At 39.7% G+C, this 21402-nt stretch overlaps 1 protein-coding gene and 1 long non-coding RNA gene across 4 annotated transcripts; one reads left to right on the top strand and one right to left on the bottom strand.

Moving 5' to 3' along the window:
* Nucleotides 1-10023: 10023 nt before the first annotated feature.
* On the bottom strand, nt 10024-17532 carry TSSK3 (testis specific serine kinase 3). 3 transcript variants are annotated; one of them, XM_075195223.1, is made up of 3 exons: nt 17414-17532; nt 14827-15055; nt 10024-10781 (listed from the first exon to the last, which is right to left on the bottom strand). In XM_075195223.1, the coding sequence occupies exons 2-3, from the start codon at nt 14975-14977 to the stop codon at nt 10117-10119; spliced, it is 816 nt and encodes a 271-aa protein (XP_075051324.1). In that variant the 5' UTR covers nt 14978-15055; nt 17414-17532; the 3' UTR covers nt 10024-10116. The 3 variants fall into 3 exon arrangements, with proteins under 3 accessions (XP_075051324.1, XP_075051323.1, XP_075051322.1); XM_075195222.1 differs by lacking the exon at nt 17414-17532 and adding an exon at nt 15273-15355; XM_075195221.1 differs by lacking the exon at nt 17414-17532 and having other exon boundaries at nt 14827-15230.
* Nucleotides 15491-20975, top strand: LOC142138498 (uncharacterized). The gene is made up of 3 exons (XR_012688044.1): nt 15491-15578; nt 16290-16442; nt 20768-20975. It is a non-coding gene; the product is annotated as an uncharacterized LOC142138498 (long non-coding RNA).
* Nucleotides 20976-21402: the final 427 nt, after the last annotated feature.

The raw sequence follows: 21402 nt of genomic DNA, 5'->3' as shown, positions 1-21402 counted from the left end.
GCTCCCAATAATACAAACGTGAGGTTGTAAATAAATATATCAAAATTTATTGTTATTAAACATCAATAAAATTATATAAATACATAATATATACCCATATCCTAATAAATTGTACACACATGGTTAAACTAAATCCTTTGCACTTGGTATCAAGCCTAATAGGTGAACACAGATCATTAATATAGAAATCAATGAGACAGTCTGTGGATACTAAATACATGTGCCAGTTCCGTTTATTCTCCTTTAGAAGGTGATGAGCAGTTACTCCTAAGTGTTCAGAACAGTACAGTAATTTAGGCTTTAGTAATGCAAAAGATGCTGCACATACGCTAAATAGAATTTGATATAATAGCTCAGATAAAGATAAGTTTGATTTTGTTTGCTGGAAGAAACATTTTAACAGAACAATACAATTTGCTTTGTGTGATTTAACCCTTATTATACTTGAAGTTTGGGATGGTTTTCGACTTTTCAATGATTTCACAGTTATGCAAAGGAATCTACAGACACTTATTAATAGGTGACACAAAATGAAAATATTGGACTTTAGAAAACTGATGCAAATAATTGCAGTGGACAAGTCAGGGTACTCACATGTGTCTCTGACCAGCGGGGCTAAATGGAAATGTCCCGGTCTTTAGCTTTGACTGACAGGCTCCTTTTCATTTAACTTTATTGTTCCATGTGCAATGAACACACAAAAACGGGCTACAATAAAATGGTGGCTGACAGTGATCCACAGAGAATGCAGATGCCTGCAGATGAGCGGAGGAGACTGGAGAACGGAGACCAGGTAAGTGGGACTCGAGTATAAGCCGAGGGGGGCTTTTTTCAGCACAAAAAATGTGCTGAAAAACTTGACTTATACACGAGTATATACGGTATTCTATAACATAAACCAAATTGGCAGTCTATCCATCCAGGCATATACTGTCTTTGCTGTAACGTAGTTTTGAAGGCAAGTTACAACTCCCAGAAACCCTCCTGCAGCTTCAGGGACCTTGTCTTACCACCAGTCTCTCTGTCACAGAAAAACTGACTTTTCCTTAACTTGGACAATGCGCTACATTTTGCTTTTATCCTGTAACAAAGATATTTAGCTCTAATAGTATTCGGTGACCCTATAACCTTATTTACCTTAAGCCAGTGTCTCCCAAACCCAGGCCTCAGGGAGCAATATCGGTGCATGTTTTCTAGATCTCCTTGCTGAAGCCATGTGGTACTAATTATTTCACATGTGACCTGGAAACCTGCATTGTTAGGACTCTGCGGACTGCACGTGGGAATCCCTGGGTCAAGCTGTTTGTGCTTTACATTAATAAAAGCAGTGTGCTGTCAGTCATGAACCAGTGAAGGCTTCTTGGGTGCCTAATAGCACTTTCTTTGCTCTATTAGCACAAGTAGTTAAAAGCAAAAATAAGCTACAACGAACATTCTCACTAAGAGAAGTGTTGTTACAAAATGAAAGAACTATTTATAAACTTTTTACTGAAAGAGAAAAGAATAAGTGTACCAAGGACCCAATCTTACTATGGATGGTGACCCTAACCCTGGCAAAGTAGATGTTGTGGCTTTATTACGTTATGCCCTATTACTTATAATGAATCTTGACACGCATTTAATAAGAAAATTAAAGTACGTTAGATCACTTCCATAGTTGTATTAAAAGCATGGAAACTGTTCCAGGATTGTAAAGGCCACATTTAAATTGTTTTTATAAGTCTTACATTTGGAGGTAAAGGTAGGTTTGCAAATATTTTTTTTTTATTTTTAATTTGCATGTAATATCTGAAAGGGAGCTTCAGTGGCTTTAACTTATAATTTCAAAATTAATAAAGCAATTCAATATTATCTGACCTCACTTTTTATATTACTAACACAAACATTTATATTAAATTACACTTGGATTTCTAGCCAGCATTTTAGGTTTTTTAAAGCCTTTTCAAATTTGATTAGTGTCTCAAATTTCCACAAAGGAAATCTACATTCTCTATGCTCTAATGAAAACATCCACTACATATACTCTTGTTTACTATATTGATTGAATTCATTTCCTTGATTTCTATAAATATAGAATTGTTATTGAACAGCATATCAGTCCATAGAATCGAGGAAGGTGATATGTTTCTAAAACATATCTGTCAATTATATTTCCAAAATTAGACCTGTGAATTAATTTTATGCATTAAATGTGGTATGACTTCTTTAGAGTTGTTCCATATGTTGTACAGTATGTGTGCAGTAAAGAAAGAGGTTTATGGAATCAGGCTTGGAACTGAATAATGGAAAAATCTGTTTTATACCTGTGATTTTCCTCTCAGTTTCTGAGGCAGTACAGCAGGCACTAAAGGGTTATCTCCCTCTCCACCTTGCAGGGGAAACAAAATGAGACTACCTCAGCACATAAATGAATCTCAAGTCTTAACAACTGGAAACAATAGATTGACTTTATAACGCCATAAAGGTAAATCGGTGGTTTAGTAAGTCTTGCGGTGGAATTCAATACCAGGCTATGAGCTGCTGACAGACATCATTGCGATGTCTGGCTCCGCTCATTTCTGCGTACTATGTCTTAGGAACTCCCAAGTCAGTACAGTGAAACTCGGGAACTACTCAGAAGGCCAGGTGTTCGCTGGAGCCCCTAGTGGTGGGGACAGACTGGGCTGCGGGCCGACCGAGGGTCGAGTAGCGTATACTGACTTAAAGGAGTTTCCCAGGAGTGATAGGTGGACTGTATATAAGAGAAATCCAAGGTCCAAAGGTCACAGGTACAGATGCAATATCCAAGGGCAAGCGAAGGGTCAAACTCACAGGCAAAGAAGCAAAATCCGAATTCCAGGCAAAAGGTCAAGGTCAGAAAAGAAGGGTCATAGGTCCAATAACAAGCAGGGGTCAAACACGGGTGGTCAAATCTAAGGTAGCAGGAACCTAAACCGATAGTACAAGCAGGCAGCAGGACTGAGGACAGAACGCTATAACCGGCAATGAGGCATCAGCCTCATTGCCTCAAATGCAGCCCAGAGCCAATCACAAACAGAGCCACAGTTGCAGACTAATTGCCAGATAATAAAAGGCCAATCAGGGCTTAGCCCTGAATCCCACACCTGCAGGCTAACGACTGCTAATTCAGCCACAGGCTGAATCTAACTATTAGCCCCTAATGCGCAGGCGCGCCTGGCTGCAGCGACGCTGCCCGGCCGTTGCCTTGGCAACGGTCGGGAGCTGGAAGGAAGTGACGTGCCGGTCGTCATAGCGACGGCCGGGACCGACAGGATGCTAGCCGTGGCGGCTGTGAGTACCGCCGCGGCTCGTGACACTATGGTACTCGGAACATCACTCATTTTCCTGCGCACCTCTATGGAGGCATTTTAAGAAACCATATGCTTTAATTCTGTATTTGTGATCAAGTCTTGTTGAGTATATTGCAACTGCAAGGAAATCCAACCCACAAATAAAAGTCCATGGTAAATCTGCAAGAGAGAAGAAACTCAAATATCATGTAATATTTCTAATTCAATTCTCTGACAGGGTAGTCTCTGCGAAGGCTAAACTTTTCCAAGATGCTACCATTTTTAATTGAGAAATCCAGTTGCCACCTCTGCTGTGTAAAAAAATAAAATGGGTTGCAATGTGAGTTCTAGATATTATCATAAATTTGTAAGGTGCCATAGTGTTCCGCTGTGCCGTACAGTAGGGAAAACAGTACATACGTAAAACAAGGACATACAAGGAAGACAAAATAAATGCAGTCATGAAAACAAAGGGCATGGAGGACCCTGCTCTTTAGAGATCTTACATTCTAAGTGGAAGAGGGCACAGCTGAAACGAGGAGTGAGTGTGGCTTAGAGTGGAGATTGGAACATCTGTGAGGGTATATTAGTGTGAATCATCGGGTAAGGTAAGCATTAAGAAGGAGGTTTTTAGACAGCGTCTAAAGATTTGCAGGCTGTGGGAAAGCCTGATTGGGCGTGGTAGGTAATTCCATAAGTGGGGAGCAGCATGGGAGAAGTCTTGTAGGCGGGAGTGAGAGGTGGCTACCAGAGAGGAGACCAGGTGCAGGTCAGCAGTAGATCTAAGGGCAGGAGGGAGAGTATTTTGACATGAGATTTGAGATGTATGAAGGGGTGGTGTTGAGGACTTTGTAGGTAAGGGTTAGTAATTTAAATTGGATTCTGGAGGACACAGGGAGCCAGTGTAAGGATTTGCAAAGTGGTGCAGCAGATGTGGAGAGGTGAGAGAGGAAGATCAGTCTAGCAGCAGCATTTAGGATGGATTGAAGTGTGAATATATGGGTGTCGGGAATGTCAGATAGCAGGAGGTTGCAGTAGTCAAGATGGGAGATGATGAGAGAATGGATAAGAGTTTTGGTAGCGTGTTGAGTAAGAAAATAAAAGGTTGTATTCTGGCAATGTTTTGAAGGTGGAATGGACAGGGCTGGGAGTGAATCTGGATGGGAGGAATAAAGCAGAGGGTGAAGTCAAGTGTGACATCAAGGCAACGGGCTTGGGAGACTGAGGAAATGGTGGTGTTATTGACAGTGAGGGAGATTTGAGGAGAGGTGCTGATTCTGACAGGAGCGAAGATAATAAGATCTGTAAAAATATATGATCCTTGATGGAAGTTACAAAGCCAACAAACAATGCATGCATAATCATTCCTGGTAAACAAAACACAGCACAGGTGTGAGTGAGGCCTCATCTTTGTCATTTAGCAATTTTAATTATTGGAGGGTGGTTGGTAACACCATTAACAGAATTATTTAACATGTCACCAGCTACAGGAGTAATTCCAGAGGACTGGAAAGGAGCGAATGTAGTCCCACTGCACAGAAGTGGAAGCAAGGAAAAGGCAAGCAGCTGCAGATCAGTGAGGCTTACATCAGTAGTAGGGAAATTGATGGAAGCACTCTTAAAACAAAGAACTGTACAATATCTCAAATCCAGAAATTTACAGGATCCCAAGCAGCATAGATTTACTGGGGAGAAGATTGTGTTGAACAAATCTTAGGGTTTTGACACTGTCCCACATTGCAGCCTGTTAAACTTGAAAGCTTGGAATTGGATACTAAGATAGTTGAATGGATAAGATCTTGGTTGCAGGATAGAAAACAGAGTTATAGTAAATTGAGTACTTTCACTGGAGGGAAATGTTACCGGTGGAGTAATCCAGGGATCAGTACTTGGACCAGTGCTTTTTAATATCTTCATTGGTGATATTGCAAATGGTATTGAAGGGAAAATATGTCTTTTTGCAGATGACACAAAGATATACAAAAGGGTAGGCACACCAGGAGGAGTAAACCGATTGAAGATCGAGGTAGACTAGAGGAATGGTCAAGATCATAACAAATACAGTTTAATGCCAAGAAATGCAAAATCATGCACTTGGGTTTCAAAAACACAAAGGCTAAATATAGTATTAACTATAGAAACAACTGAGGAGGAAAGGGATCCAAGGGACTATTTCAGGTGACTTAAAGACAAGTAAGTAATGTAACAAAATAATGAGAAAGGCAAGCCAGATGCTTGGTTAAATAGGGAGAGGAATCAGTAGCAGAAAGAAAGAAGTAACAATGCCACTGTATAAGCCATTGATACAGCCTCATCTAGAATACTGTGTTTAGTTCCGGAGACCATATCTCCAGAAGGATGTATATAGATTAGAGAATGTACAGAGAAGGGCAACTAAAATGGTGCATGTCCTACATTACAAAACTTACCTGGAAATACTAATTAATCTTAATATGTATAGCTTCGAGCAGAGAAGAGAAAGGGCACTTCAAGGTGTACTCCCAGCTCTCGAGACAAATCCGCAAACTAAAAGTGTGCTGGAAGGCAGAAACATCTTGTTATGAGCGGCACCGCCGCGACTCGCTCTGACCCTCAGACTCTCCCACACATCGCCGCGACCTGACAAGCTGGTCATTCGGGCGCGTACACTAACATTAACAGTTAATTCATTCCCAGCTGGGAATGATTGTCTGTCATGTCCCTCAATTCCTATTGGTCCTTCCAGGTATATTAAGCAGGGAGGGCTTAGCCTCCCTGCCGGTTATAGCTCTCTGTTTCAGTTTGCTGACCTGCTCTCTTTCTCTGCTCCTCTGCTCCATGTTATTTGGATTGATTCTTCTGTGTATGATCCCTGGCTTGCTTACTGGATGCTGTTGGCTTGCTTGTGACCCTAATCTCTGCCTGTTCTCTGGATACGCTGTTTTCTGACGGCCCTGACCTCTGTCTGGACCTCACTACCGCTGCCTGCTGTTGCCCTTTGACCTTGGCCTGTTTTGGACTTCGCTGTTCTCTACCACCAGGCCCTCCCCTATGTTACGGTAATATTATAAACTTGTACTACTCTGAGTTTAAGACCTGGGGGCATCTGAGTACCAGTGAGCAAGTTCAGCTCTACGGGAAAGGCGGCTGCTATAGGGGAAGACCTCTTCTGCCTGTTCTACGAGTTTATGATATTTGCCGTCAGCCCTGACACATCTCCTGAGGTGAACGGTGCAAATGTGAAAATTTTAAATTAAAGTCCAAGTCCTACTACTTTAATACCACCCATTTCATTGGAAAAAAAAATCATTTTTTCCTAAAATACTGTAAGGCTTAAATTAATCATGAGCGATGGAACACTGGGATGGTTTTATTACATGTCATGTGTGTGTGTGTAGCTTTTTATTATGTTGCTTAGGGTGCGCCTAGACGTGAGCTTCTCCACCAAAGTGGAACATAGAGGTGCAAAATAAGTCTATTTAAAAGTATAGAACAAGACATGAAGACCACCAGCTGATGCACCTTTAACTCATTTTGAATCTCACAGTATACAAAATAAAATCCCCATCTTGGCACTGTTCCTCAAAACTAGTCTCAAGAGTGCACCTGCTTTATCCTTTAAAAGGAAAGCCTCACTCTGCCCTACTCCTCGTCAGCCTGCTCATGCGCAAACACTGTCATATTTTCCCCCAAACCTATAGACAGAAGAAATCTACGCACACTTGTCACACAATGGAACCAATGTTGATCTTGTACTCTATTTTTTGTGCTTTGTAAATTACCTTTCATTGACTGAAGTCAAGATATTTGACATTGCATGTTATACTCACAAAGCCAGTGGTAATGTTGGCAAAAAATATCCTTAACAATAATATATTCACAAACTAATGAAAAATTCTTTGCAAAGTTTATTCAACCAAGTATCCCTTTAAGTGTGTTAATGTGTATGAATGTAACCCAAAAATGTGTTACTTTGTGTTGATTTGAACATTACACCTTGCATCTGTATAAAGTATATCTGAGAGGGCACATACCACAGGTGGAAAAACCCTGCTATAGATGAATTGTAGGAAAAAGAAAGATAATCTGTGCAAATATAATATAAAAGGAAGATGTTTTTATATAGATATATTTTGTGTTTATTAACTTGTTAGCTTGAATTTATGACCTAATAATTCAGAAATATAAATGACATAACAATATCTATTTTTAGAAATGGATGACAATATTTTACATAAATTATAACAGAAATATAAAGCCATATTTCGGTGTCAGCCTACTCACAAGAAACTTACACCACAATAATACAGACTCAAATCAAACATAGGAGTAGTTTAGAAAACAGCAATGGTTCAAATTCACAAAAAATGGAGTTAAATAAAAAATGTGATTAATAATGTCACGTATAAAAATAAAATAATAAAATAAGCAGTCTTTACATAATTAACGGTAAAATCTTTCAATTTAAATTATTTGCTACTACTCCTGATGTGCAGCTTTATTGTGGACAGCACCCTACAATGACTTCTGCAACAATATAGCTTTCCCACTCTTGTATCAATAACTGGACTAGATCAATGCTGAACTCACTTTGCCTCTTAAAACAAAACTTAAGAGCGGAATTCAATTAGCCGCGAAATGTTTCCGGAACGTCCGTGAGACACTTCGCAGTGGAGATTTGACAGAAATCCCCATTTATTTTTCCTCACAATGAGCGTAGATTTTTTACTGTAATTGCCCGCAATGTGCATGGCGTGATGTTCGCGCGCCAAAATGCCGGCAGTTGAATTTTCCCCTAAGAGTCTTAAGTCTAAACACACATAGACCACTTATAGCTGAATATAGTAAAACCTATTTTGTAAGTTGCACATAGTGGACCTGATTCATTAACAAATGCAAACCAATAATGTGCTTTTTTTTAAAAAAAAAAAAAACAACACACATACTTAGGGCATACGCACATCCGTATTCAAAAAGGAGCTGATGTAAAGATACAATTGTTGATGAATACAGGCCTGTGTCCGCTCTACACTAATATACAATACACTGCAGGATACGTCCAATACATATGTGGAACATAAAGTCCCAAAAGAACCAATGGGAAAAAATGTTTAATTAATATTATAGTCATTATGACAAAACATGAATAAAAAGGTTTTTGTTATTTTTTTCCCATTAAATACAGTTATTTGGATGTTCTTAATGTCTACTGTAAATAAAATGCATTTTTACAGTTGCTTCTGATTGCAAACACATGTTCTGCTTTGCATATGCGGCCGTCATCACTGTCACTCGGCACTTACACCTGACCTGTATCTGATGCAAGTGATACGACTGAAAATCACTTACGTTAGAAATGGCAAAAGTTTAAATCTGCCGTTACTGTTTTCGCTTAAGCTTTGCACATCCTTACTGTACATTGACTATATGCATAAGCCCAGTCCACTCCCCGTTCCACCCATGAAAACCTAGGCTGTAGTAAAGGTCCTTTGCGCTTAAGTAAATGGATGATGCTCTCTCAGGAGTGGCAACAACAACAAAAATGGTGCTTTAGTAGGAGCCTTCTGGGGGACATGTCTGATTAGGTTAACACTGAACAAAAATTAATAAAACCATGTATTTTATCTTATCTTAACTTTAACCAAATTATATATTAGAGATGTATATGTGATATTTTTATATATAAATTACTGTACATTGACAATATGCATACGCCAAGTCTACTCCCTGTTCCCCTCATGAACTCGTAGGTTGTTCTAAGGGTCCTTTGCGCTCGTGAAATTAATGTTGCTGCGTTTTGTGAAGTATCAGTTCTGGCCATGTGCAGTACAATTTTACACAAAATATGGCACGTATCAGCATTTTTGCTCATTAATGAATCAGTCCCAGTGTGCGTTTCATAACTAATATTCTATGGCTGATGCATAATGTTTAAAAATAAATAGCATTTTGCACCCTGTAATTAAAATACCACCAAAAACAAAACAAAAAAATAGTTTTGGATTTAGTAAAGTAAGCTTAGATGAAGTTCTAATTAATTTTGGTCCAACTTTATCCCGATGTGGCAGATCCCAAAGGTCCAGCGCTGTGATCCTCTCTCTAACTACCATCTGTTGATGCTCCTTCTCAGTGAACTTTCCATTCATGTGAAAAGGAGGTTTATAGGAAAGTGGGATCGACAGCACTGCTGGTAGTTTGAAAAATGGGTGCTTTAGTATAAGCTGTCTGGGGGACATGTCTGATCAGGTTAATACTGAACGAAGTTAATAAAACCATGTATTTTATCTTATCTTTATTAACTTTAACCAAATTATAGTTTAGGGGAAGAGATGTGTTGTATATGTGATATTTTTATATATAAATATAGCGTATTATAGGGGAATACAACATTGGGTTAATTGGTGCTGAAATCAACCACTTTATTAGCTCTAGTAAATTGTAAAAACCTAATTCGGCAAGTTTGGGGACTCTATATATTAGCAATTGGGTTGCAAAAGTCCCTGTCAGTGTACTTCTTCTCCACGTAGTTTTTTTTTTTTGATATTTTAGTTGTTCCTCTTTTAATTCCCTCTTTTTTTCCAAACATTTTCAAATAAATAGATTATTTTAAAAAAGATGTTGTAACATAATTCTGATCAAAGTGTTGTAGAGATAACTTAATATTTCCCAATATGATTTATGCATGACTGACCCTTTAACTGTTGGGCAGGTTTGCTGATATGATTAGCTCTCAGCACATCTTATCCAATGTTCATTTTCTTAACCAGTTTTATTTTTACAATACATGGGTAAGGTGCACTAAACATTAGACAGAACAAATAGTGCCTAATAAAATTGCTACTGGGAATCATTGTGTAGAGACCCAGGGATGCCAAATGACTTCCTCAATAGAAGGTCGTAGATCCATGTTTGGTTCCAGCAGCCTAATCACCAAGTCTTTGCAATCTTCAGAAATATTAATGTGCCCAGGCAGCGTAACTCCTCTCTGCTGCTGCCACAGCATTTTAGGAATGTTATGATCATCAAAAGGAAGACTTGCACAGAGCATTACATACAGCACCACACCCATGCTCCAGATGTCACCCTTTCGACTGTCATAAGGCACTCCTTGGAGAACCTCTGGTGCTGCATAAGCTATGCTACCACAGAAAGTATAGGTCAGGTCAGTGTTGGAAGAAGGCAGTGTCTTAGCAAACCCAAAGTCAGTCAGTTTGAGGATGCCTTTATCCAATAGAGCATTCTCACACTTGAGGTCTCTGTGTGCCACACCCTGGCCATGTAGATAATGGATGGCTTCTACAAGTTGACGGAAGAGTATTTGGACACGATCCTCTGGAAATGCTCCACCATGCATAACACAGTCAAAGATGTCTCCCCCTTCTGCAAGTTCCATTACCATGTACAGCTTGCCTGAAGACCCTGACTCAATTATCTCATATACTTCAATTATGTTTTTATGGCGCAGGCGTTGCACAATCTGCAGCTCTCTTGGCAAAAAACGCTGAATGAACTCTGAGGAGAGAGGGGACACAAGGTGATTATTGTTTCTGCAGTAAACCCATCAAGAAAACATGTTTATTGTTTGTTTTTATAACTGTATGATAAAGGGCATATGCTGTTCTCTTCAGATAATCTTTTGATCAAAATATGAACTAATACCTCATGTTTTCATTTTGCTAGACACACACAGATATGAAATGTGAAGGATAAGCGCTGACAACTGTCTTTTTGTTTTGTATACATATATGAGCATTCATATTGCCACGCAGATGGTACCACATACAATATGGGATATACCAAGCGCGGGCTTATTGCCAAGCAGCTGGTACCATATATAATGTGGGATATACCGAGAGCTGTCCATTAAGCCTATTTAAGGCACATTAGGGTGTGGCTCACAAGCTAGCCCTTGCTAGATGTAAACCCCTATACCTGGAAGGTGAGTGCATCTGATTTTAACTGCATTTTAATGGTGTTTAAAGCATATAGGTCAGTCTAGATCCTGCATATAATGAGGTTCCCTTGACGTTTGGATGTAGGCTTAAATCTTTTGATCAAAATATGAACTAATACCTCATGTTTTCATTTTGCTAGACACACACAGATATGCAGTGTGAAGGATAAGCGCTGACAACTGTCTTTTTTTTTTTGTTCTCCTCAGATAACCTGATATCCCGGCATAATTTTCATTTATGGTGGGAGTAGGAGCTGTCAAGTTACTTGCTATGCTAAGTAAAATTATATAAGGCGGATTACCTGCTTTACCAGAGCAAATGTGAATCTAACGTACTAAAGCCGTTCCTTTATGCACTAAATATGGAATTTAACATTTTACTCATTATGATGAGTGGCCCTGAATTACATGGATAGATCAGGTTGTTCCATTCAGAAGGCAGGATTCCTTCAAAAATGCACCTGTGTTTACCATGCCCACAAAAAAAAAGAGTTACAACAGAGATGATTTCACAGCACCTAAAGTGTAATCACTAATAGATAACTTATTACTACAGGGAGGAAGAATGATTGCTAGGCAATGTGGTCCATGTGACCCTCTGTTTTCTCCTTCCAATTCCTGTGTTATGTTTACAGCTGAGTTGCTTGTTCCCTATGTCCAACTGTCCTTATTAACAATGAACCTGACCTTATAGATCTGTTTTCCAACATGAATGAACTTCAGGGATGGGGATTGTGTCATATTTGGAGGTATTCACAATTTAAAAGGAGTGTACAGAGACTTTTTAACTAGGCAAAAATACTTTCAACCCACAAAAGGAGGTGAAGATAAGCTTGGCCCTCACTTTTGATGGGATGCCTTTTGAGGAACCTAGGGACATTGGATACATTAATTTGTTCACAGGTTCAGACCTCCGCACCAAGATATTCTCAATGGGCCTCTCTGCAGCCCACCTTCCACATTGAAGCATATCACTATGCCCATGGGAAGCAACACAGATACAGGGAGACCCAAGACATTTGGTGGATAGTATGTATTTCTACAGATGGGAGAGGGGAAATGTGTTATTACAAAAGTAAAAATGGTATTTGTTACAGGGGAGAGGGAAATGTGGTGAGGGAGGTGTGTTACTACAGGGGTGATGTGAGGGATGTGCTACAAAGGATGGTGGGAGTAAATGTGCTATTACAGGTGTGATAGGGGATGTCTAAGTACATAGGTGAGGGGGGATGAGGGGATGTGTTACTACAGAGGTGACAGGGGGAAATGGCATAAAAGAAATCAGTTTAAAGATGTTCCTCTTTTCCTATAGTAAATTTGATGTGTTTTACATGTTTAAGCAAGTTAACTTATATTGTGGTCCCTTCAAATGAATTCTGTCTCTCAATACGGCCCTCAGACCAAAAACGGTTGTGCACCCCTGCTCTCTAGTCAGGGAAAAAGTGACAGACTGCCTCTACCACAGCAGACACAGACGTATCCCTACCGGCTGCCAATAGTAATTCTATATCCATTTTTGTGGCATAAATATACACATTTCCTATACATGTACACCAAAATACATCTAGAAAGGAGTGGAAAAGGGTCCGTCAAGCATTAGTTTTGTACACTAAAGACGTGATGTGTTTATTAGGAAGCTTATTTTTTGTGGGTACCGTAGTGCAGAAGACACCAGCAGCATGATGATGATGATTAAGACAACAGCAGCACTATCTAGACTGTTCTGATTGGCTTCTTGCGTATTGGCCCCACCAGCTGATAATATCTAATTCATTAGTGCCATGGCCATAATATGTTATGTTGTACCCTATATACTGTATGTCTTTTGTATATGGCACTTCATTACATTATATTGTGTATGAACAGGATAATGCAACTTCACATTTCTAACACTGTCAAGCCGCATCTTTTGTTGGGTGTTAAGTATACGTATTTGTACTCCTGACAAACATTTCATGTACTAATGTGTTTGTCAGTTGGACTTATCTTGGGATATGTGAGACTAAACATGCACAAGTCACACCCCGTCACTCATCTCCTGAGTGGGGCGTTGTGGATATGCTGTGTTCACGTTGCTCACTTACACTCTTCTTAGCGCTGTGCCTCAACCCAAATCTTGTATGCAGCATGCTGTGGGGATGTGGCTAGCTTGTCTTACCAGGGGACCACTTAGGAGACCCCCTTGAATTCACACAGACCTCTTAAGGATAACACAACATATATATAAAAAAACTCCAACACAACTCTCAATCATGATTAGAATGCAACTTGTCAATCACCTCACTACTATGAGATATGTCTCACAAAACAGAATTCATACACTTCTATCACTTTGACAGACAACACCCCATACTACACCTGGTTACCTGTCAGGAATCATCACTCTTTCAGGTAAACAACACGTATAGGTCTGCACGGTTGTTAACCGCTAGTCTCGCTCTGTGCGGGTTGACCATGTACCCTCCACAGGCTGGCCATACCTCCTTCAGTGCCATGCCACTCATGCTATTATGTGGACCCCTACTTTGGATTTCCCTGTGGGTCCTTCTTACGGCAGTGTATGTTCACATAAACCAATGTAATAAAAAGTATTATTGTGGCACATGAAATAAAGGCGACTTTTAGGAGCACAACAGTAAAAACAAATGTTAGGCAAATATGACATTTGGATTTAAACAAAATATTTGAGTATACACAGTCAATAATCAACTTTGAGTTGGGAGAACATGTAGTTGATTGGAGCATTTAACACTAACATCACCACAGAGTAGTGATGTGAGGCTGTCAAACTGAACAGAAGTATGAAGTTCTTCCTGTAACATGTTGCTCTATGTGACATCTGATGAGTTTGGAATATATATGTTTATGAACTTTTGGTGAGTGCCCGGGCCCATGGCATTTTCTTCTGTTCTGCTATAGTAATCTATAGAATCTAATCTTAACCCTAGAGCAGTAAGTGCCAGGGCTTAGGGGGTGCCTACAACACTAAATGAGTGACATAATGCCACTCATTCAACGTTCTTATCTACCCGTGGAGCCTTTACGTGTTCCGGCTGATGACATGGAGGGGCGGCTTCTTACCTGTGAAGCTGCAGGCTGCTGCTCCCCCATGTTGGTAAGGGGCAGGGAGTGTGGTGTTGGGCATATGTATATTGGTGTCACACAGAATTAATGTTGCCCCAACCCATGAAAAAGGAGCAACACCCTTAAATTTGTGTACCTACAGAAGCCTTATCTCCGCTTACTCCCACAATAAAGCCTTTTGCAGAAGGATGCTTTCTTTATGCAGTGACAACGTATTTTACAATAAAAAAAAACTTTCATTATTGAACAATGTAGCTTTGTTCCTAGCCTTATAACTTCCTCAGAGCTTCCATAAAATACATATATTTGCTACTGCCATCATCGGGAGAACAAGCCAATTACATTATGGGGTACATTTCTGGGGAAAATAGACATAAGTGGCCCATGCAATTGAAACACCACTTACATATTTACAATACCAGGTTATTAGGGAAAGGAAAGCAGAAGTAGCTAGCCATGCTGGTTCAGGAGCTGCACACACAGTCAATAGTGTTTTAGATAGCCCTTAACCAAACTCACCTACTGAGGCTTTGGCCTTATTAATGATTTTGATGGCTACCTTCTTTTGTTGATGCATGCTGTACGCCTCTTTTACTTTTGAGTATGTTCCTTCTCCAATGGTTTTACCGACACGATAACCATTAACAAACAGGATCCTCTCATCGTCCATCCTCCACTCCAGTAAAGCTTCCCTTGGGATGTCACCATGTCACCTCCAAACTGAGCTGCTTCCAGGACTGTGTCATATCTGAGCCAAGACAAAAACCGAGTTTGCTAAGTCATCCCCAACAGCTGGGCACTAGGTGGGTTGTTCAGGTCATTAGGGGTTTCCTTGGGTTACACCCCAGTTTCATTATGATGTAAAATGAGATGCAGTACTTATCTCTTGTGAGTCAGTGACAGGCATGAGTGGAAAAGCAGAGATTTAGGAATTTTAAAATGATAGCTAGTGCAAGATGTCTCACCTCAAAAAGACAAGTACCAATATATTGTATATAGTAACATAGAATGACTTTCATAGACAAAGTTTTAGACATGATATCGTGTTACATTGCCTAATAACTGTGCCAATATAGTACTGTATGATTTCCTTCTCATTGTGGCACAGTGTAATGACATTGTGACATCACTTCAGTGAGTCACAATGCTTTAACTCTCATAATGTGCATGTGCCCTGAAAACGCTTGTATTTCCACATTTTCATCGAACACCTCCACAGTATAGCAGCTTTGATAGGAGACCTCACTCCTGGGAGATCCAGGGAGACAAGGGTAAGAAATGGAGCGTAGTACATATGTGTTCTTTGGGGGGCACAGTAAGGATGTCATTTAGCATGGCCATGTGATTCTTCCACTTATATTACAGTAGAATGATTTATTGTTTATATAAAATCACCGCTATAAACAATGCTAGATCATATATTGCAGGAAAAACTACATTTTAGAAGAAATACAGGAATGTCAGTACAGTTTGCTGAATAATACTCTTGCAAAGTGTTTTAGAATGAAGGCCAGGACATTGTAGAGTCATATACTCATACTCATGGGTGAAGAAAATACATTTATTATTAAGTGGGTTAGTACATTTGAGAAACACCATAACTGAAATGAACAGTAATTAAACCCTTTTTATTGGCAGAAATAATTTTTAAAAATCTACCTTCGTAGATAATTGATATGACTCTATTAACAACCTTTATTGATTCTAATAGAGTCATATCAATTATCTATGGAAGTATAAAATATATATATATATATATATATATATATATATATATATAATTTATGTTAGGTGGTAAATACTCAGTAAGCTACATGAGATTATTACATATTATTTAACTCTGCCCCATGATACACTATAAGGGAGACATAATACACATTTTCTATAGTTGGTGTATACACCCACAAGACTGTCATTATATTGATATATCTCCTTAGAACATATTGTTGTTTATTACTGAAGTGTTCTTGATATTCTATTAGATAGTGGGTGTGTCTCTACAGACATAGACAGGGACCAGTTATGAGTGTCCCAGAGTCAGACCTGCAGTCCTCCTTGAGGTTTCCCATTGAAGGAGGAGACTCTCCCAGAATATCTACTGGACAACAACCCCAGGATCCCACTGCTCCTGCCAGGTATTGGAACAATCCTACACTGCAGTACCTATATTTCAACAGCATACAAATTTAGTGCCTTACAGCGAGCACACCATAGCATTTAAAACTAACATGGAGGGGATATTTTGCTTGTTCTTGTTGTATCTTCTAAAAACAATATGTACAACAACTGCAATAACAACTATAATCGTAAAAATAATAAGGTGTGACTTAGATTATAATAATAATGCTGGTCTGTTCCTGTGATATAATTTTAAGCCCTTTCTATGGTTGGTAACATAATTCTTCTAAAGTATAGTTAATCCTAGTTATGGTAGACATAGAATTTACACATAATTATTTATTCTCACTATTATCCTTTGCTTATATAGCACCAACATATGGTGCAGCACTGTACAATCAGGGAATATTTAATCATTCACATCAGTCCCTGGGCCAGTGGAGATTACAATCCAATGCCCTATGCTGGACACATACATACTATGGACTATTTTAACAGAGCCACAGACAGATGAGATTACTAAACGTAATAGTGATTTCCTTATTAGGAAAATTACTAAGTGAACTATATATCAAGATATAGATTTGTTTTTTACCCAGTCTTTGCACTGTGAATTGCTTTTTGACTGTTTGTTAGACCTTGAACACATATATCTCACACAACCCTCTGAGTTGTTCCCCAGGATTCCTCTTCTATCCATTATTATGGCAGATTGCCATGCCCATTATAAGAGTGCTTGCGCTGCTCCATCCTTCTTATTAGTTAATGTTCAATGTGCTATCACACGTCAACTTAGCGCCTACTGTCATCCGCAGATGCCAGGTTTAAAAGCTTGCTCAATGCACTACTCTGTGTCTGAGAAATAGCATATATTAGCTTCTAGTTCGATATTCGGTATTACTTGTCTGAACACCTGCTACTGACCAAGCCTGTTTCCTGACTTGTCTGCTTTTGATCCTTAACTTCGGCTTGTTTGCATTGTCCTTACCGCTGGTCTGACTTTATTTGTCTTCTGACCCAGGTTCCATGGTCCTTTGTCTACCAGCAGCTAACAGTGTAAACCTGGAGGCCCCAACTTTCAGGTCTCTCACCTCAAAGTTCGTGACCTCTTTGTACAGAACATCGGACATCCAATACACTGCATGACTCAGATAAGGCATGGAATCTATTGGATGTTCACTAGATGCCCAGGGGGTCCTGTGACAGCACCCTCAGCTTGTGACATCACCCACAGTGTATGACAGCATCTGTCACATGTATTTTTAATGCTTTGTGCCAATTTACGTTTATGTCCTTGTTGAGTCAAAAACTGATCAAACACAATACAGTAGATATAATCTGCCAATTTACCAATTCCTAAAAGTACTTTAACCAATTCAGCACTAGAATAAACCATTACTTTATAAGGAACAATGAAATTGCAGTCTAAAATGTCAGGTTAAAGTGTTACTTTAAACATTGCAGTACATTTGGAATTGATTTAAAGGAAATTCCATATTTTGCGCCTTGCCTTCCCTTGTAAGTTAAGCAGGAGCTAGGGAGGAGTGGCATCTGAAAGTTGTGTGACCCCGTGACAAAGTTGCAACTCCAGAAGTTCCAAATTTGTTAATTACTCTGTCTTACAGTACAAGAGGTAGAGGAAGTGCATCATTGTTTTTCTGCAGGCTGCTGAAATCAAGTGGAAAGGTTCCAATCTAACCAGATAAGTTTAGAATGCATGTATACTTTTGGTAATGAGGAGATGCAGAAATGAAGTTAAGTTCCAAAAGTGGACCTAGCAATAGGAGCGTAACAGTCAGAACCACTATTCCTTTAGAAAATGGTAATCCTCTAAGAGATCCGCTGGATAGGAAGACGGAAAGTTGTTTTAAAAGGCTTCATATTTCTTCTGGAACTACTTTGAAATCACAGGTAGCTAAAGCTTTAGTGGCTAGAACATTCAGACTTTGATTTTAAATTTCTAGGCACAGTTAGATACTATTAGCTTTTTCAGCCAGATCTAAGGCTTCAGTGGTGGTAGCCAGAAGATCTATCTGGCTCTGACCATGGGCAGCAGATTCTCAATCAAAAATTAGTACAGCAATACTACCATTTGAATGTTCTTTACTCTTTGGCGGTTAACTATGATTCACAAGTGATTCTTGGGGTAAATCTTACCGTCTGAAGCAGGGTGGGAAGGTGAAGTATTTCCCTTCTTCCACATCTCACCAACACTTCAAGGATGTAAAGAGCTATAAGCCTGGCAGGCAAAAGATCTTGCAATGACACCTGTGGACGGCAGGCGCAGAGTATGCAGAAAGATGGACACATAGGTGCGTAAGCAGAGTTGTCCGCAGAGTGGGAGTAAACTACTCCTAAAAAGAAAAGCATGGAAAGTGAATGTACTTCCTCCCATATGCAGAGCCGTACACATCTTGAGATGCGCCACCTCTGCATCAGCAGAATATATGCGCTGGTTTATTAAGTCATCATCATCAGGTGCAAAAGATACCCCTCCAAACAGGCAAATATGTATAGTTTGGCAGGTCTGCATGAGCCGCAATTGCGCAAACATGCCTTTACTGTACTTGAACAATGATAAAATGCCCCTTCCTTATCATTTGGTTGGAAGTGGGAGCTTGGGAAGTTGCTCAAAGACACTGAGGAAGAGTAGAAGCAGCACTATATACTACCTGGGGGCAGAGCCGGACTGGTCATCTGGCACTTCTGGCAAATTCCAGAAGGGCCAATGGCTAGATGTGCCGGTCCGCATTGCCACCCGAGCAGCACCTCCTTTCTGCGTGCTGCTCGGCGGACAGAGACTCAGTGGTGTGTCGCCTATGCAAGTAATCACGTGGGACAGCACCACGTGACAGGTGCCCTCCCACTTGATTACTTGCATAGGCGACACGCCACTGAAGAAGGAGGTGCTGCTGCTCGGACGGGCATGCGGATGGCTGGATCGGATGTAATAAGGTAAGTGTGTGTCCGTCCATCCGTGTCCCCACATGTTAATGTAGTGTGTGTGTGGGGACACACATACATCTTCAACTGCCACCTTTGAAAATAAATATGATCACATACATAGAATGCGCACTTGCACCAGCGGAGTGTGCACCTATGCATGTACCGTCCTGTTAAAAAAATAGCAGAATTATACATACATATATAGACGTTCTGCAATACACAAGTTTTTTTCTGCAATGACGTCAGTAAAAACCACAGTTGAAAATGGCAACAAATATGTTGCCTTAGATATCCATTAAATGTTATTGAAGGATGTCACACCAGTGATTTTCCTCTAGTGATTGTTAGCAGTTGTGGAACACAGCTGTTCAGCTCATAGGATGATACAATACTGGAAAATGCAACTATAGTGTAATAAATGTTATCTGACATATTTCTGGCACACAGAGCAAATTTATTTAATTACTCTCAATATTGAAAGAATTTCAGCAGCATAAAATTGCTGCAGAAAAATTGCTCATTATTTTTTTTCCACTGTGCAAGATTGCAGCCAGAATGACACTACCCTCTACCTCCACAACTAGGAGGTCTATTGGTGAGCAACTCCCTATTCACTGCCTCTTTTATTGATTTATTAAAATGGCTCTGCCTGTCAGAAAAAGATTTGCTTGCACTCTTAGGGGCATATTCAATTGTCGGCGGGATCGCCGAAAATCCCGCGGTCCGTTATCACGGTAATCGTGCGCGGAAGAACAGTTAATACTGTAATTTTACCGTATTAACTTTAATAGTTTTTACGCCGCAGAACTTTTTAAGAATTGAATATGCCCCTTAAAGACTTTATAAATGTTTTGTATACATTATGTTTAATATATGTTGTTTCTATAGTAGCAATAAAATTAGCATAAAAGTATCAGTGTTGCTGTTTTATTGTTTGAATTAATATCTAACTTTTCTCTCAGTCCCAAAGTCCAGTGACTTTTCACTGGGCTGCAAAAATCGGAAGTGGCTACTGTATCCCTATTTAGCTGACAGTGTTGGCTCTAGCCAGCCTGCATCATTGAGTGAATGGAACAGGAGATACCACTAAGTGCTAGCTACTGTGCAAGGCTTTTGAAGAGACGCAGTAGACCTACACACACAGTGATATCAACACAATACTAGAGAGAAAAAGATTTTTGAAATCACAGGACTAATATTCTACTTGATATCTAAAAGTATAAAGCATATTTTTTAATGACAGTGACACTTAAATTCCACATTGTTGTTTGTTGCTTTAGATCTATGTCAGCAAGTGGCGAGTGTAATTTTCGGAATATAGCATAGTAACATAATAATAAAGTGGTATAGAACACAGAGTGCTAAATTAATCCAATCCGTATTCCTGGCTCTGCAGGCAGCTGAGGAGATGCCCAGGATGTCATTGTCTAACCACGCTCCATGTACCAATTGATGTATACTTGGCTATGGGTGCGAATAACAGAATGCGCACAACCTAAGAAGACCAAGGAAAGAGGGATGAGAAGACAACACATTGTAAGCTGCACACCAGCCAGCTAAAGGAATATTCACATTATAATAAACGGACACCTTGAAATGTTTTATTCAATGTATTACTGTCATCTTCATTTTGTGCATGCTGAATAGATAGGTATGTAGATGCAACATGTGTTATTGGTTCATAGAGCAGCACATTAGTGGCTTGTGAATCCTACTATATTTTTCTGATGTATGTAAAGTCACAACCTAACAATGTTGTTCCAGCTGGAATGAGAAATTTCCAAATACAGTGCGGAATGGCATTCTGTGGAACTGAAGTATTGTTTTGCCGGAACTTCGCACATCTGCAAAATTACCTGTTTCACTGTGACATTCACACAAAATTTGAGGCAGCTTTACTTATCTCTACCTCATAGTCAGTGATTGATAGTGTATTCCATAGAGCAAAGCCTCCTGCAGACATTGTTGCATCTTGTACCAGTGGCGGATCCAAAGGGGCCAATCGGGGCTATCGTCCCCATCCCTAGCAGC

This window comes from Mixophyes fleayi, chromosome 2 (assembly GCF_038048845.1).
Source record: "Mixophyes fleayi isolate aMixFle1 chromosome 2, aMixFle1.hap1, whole genome shotgun sequence".
NCBI classification, from domain to species: Eukaryota; Metazoa; Chordata; class Amphibia; order Anura; family Limnodynastidae; genus Mixophyes; species Mixophyes fleayi.
Note: the sequence above shows the minus strand (reverse complement) of the source record. Positions and strands in the feature narration are given on the sequence as shown.

Excerpts from the sequence above, each read along its gene's own strand:
- TSSK3 (XM_075195223.1), bottom strand. The coding sequence starts at position 14,977 with ATGGACGATGAGAGGATCCTGTTTGTTAATGGTTATCGTGTCGGTAAA. Across the intron at positions 10,782-14,826 it reads TAAGGCCAAAGCCTCAGTAG|AGTTCATTCAGCGTTTTTTG; the intron begins GTGAGTTTGGTT and ends CTCTCTCCTCAG.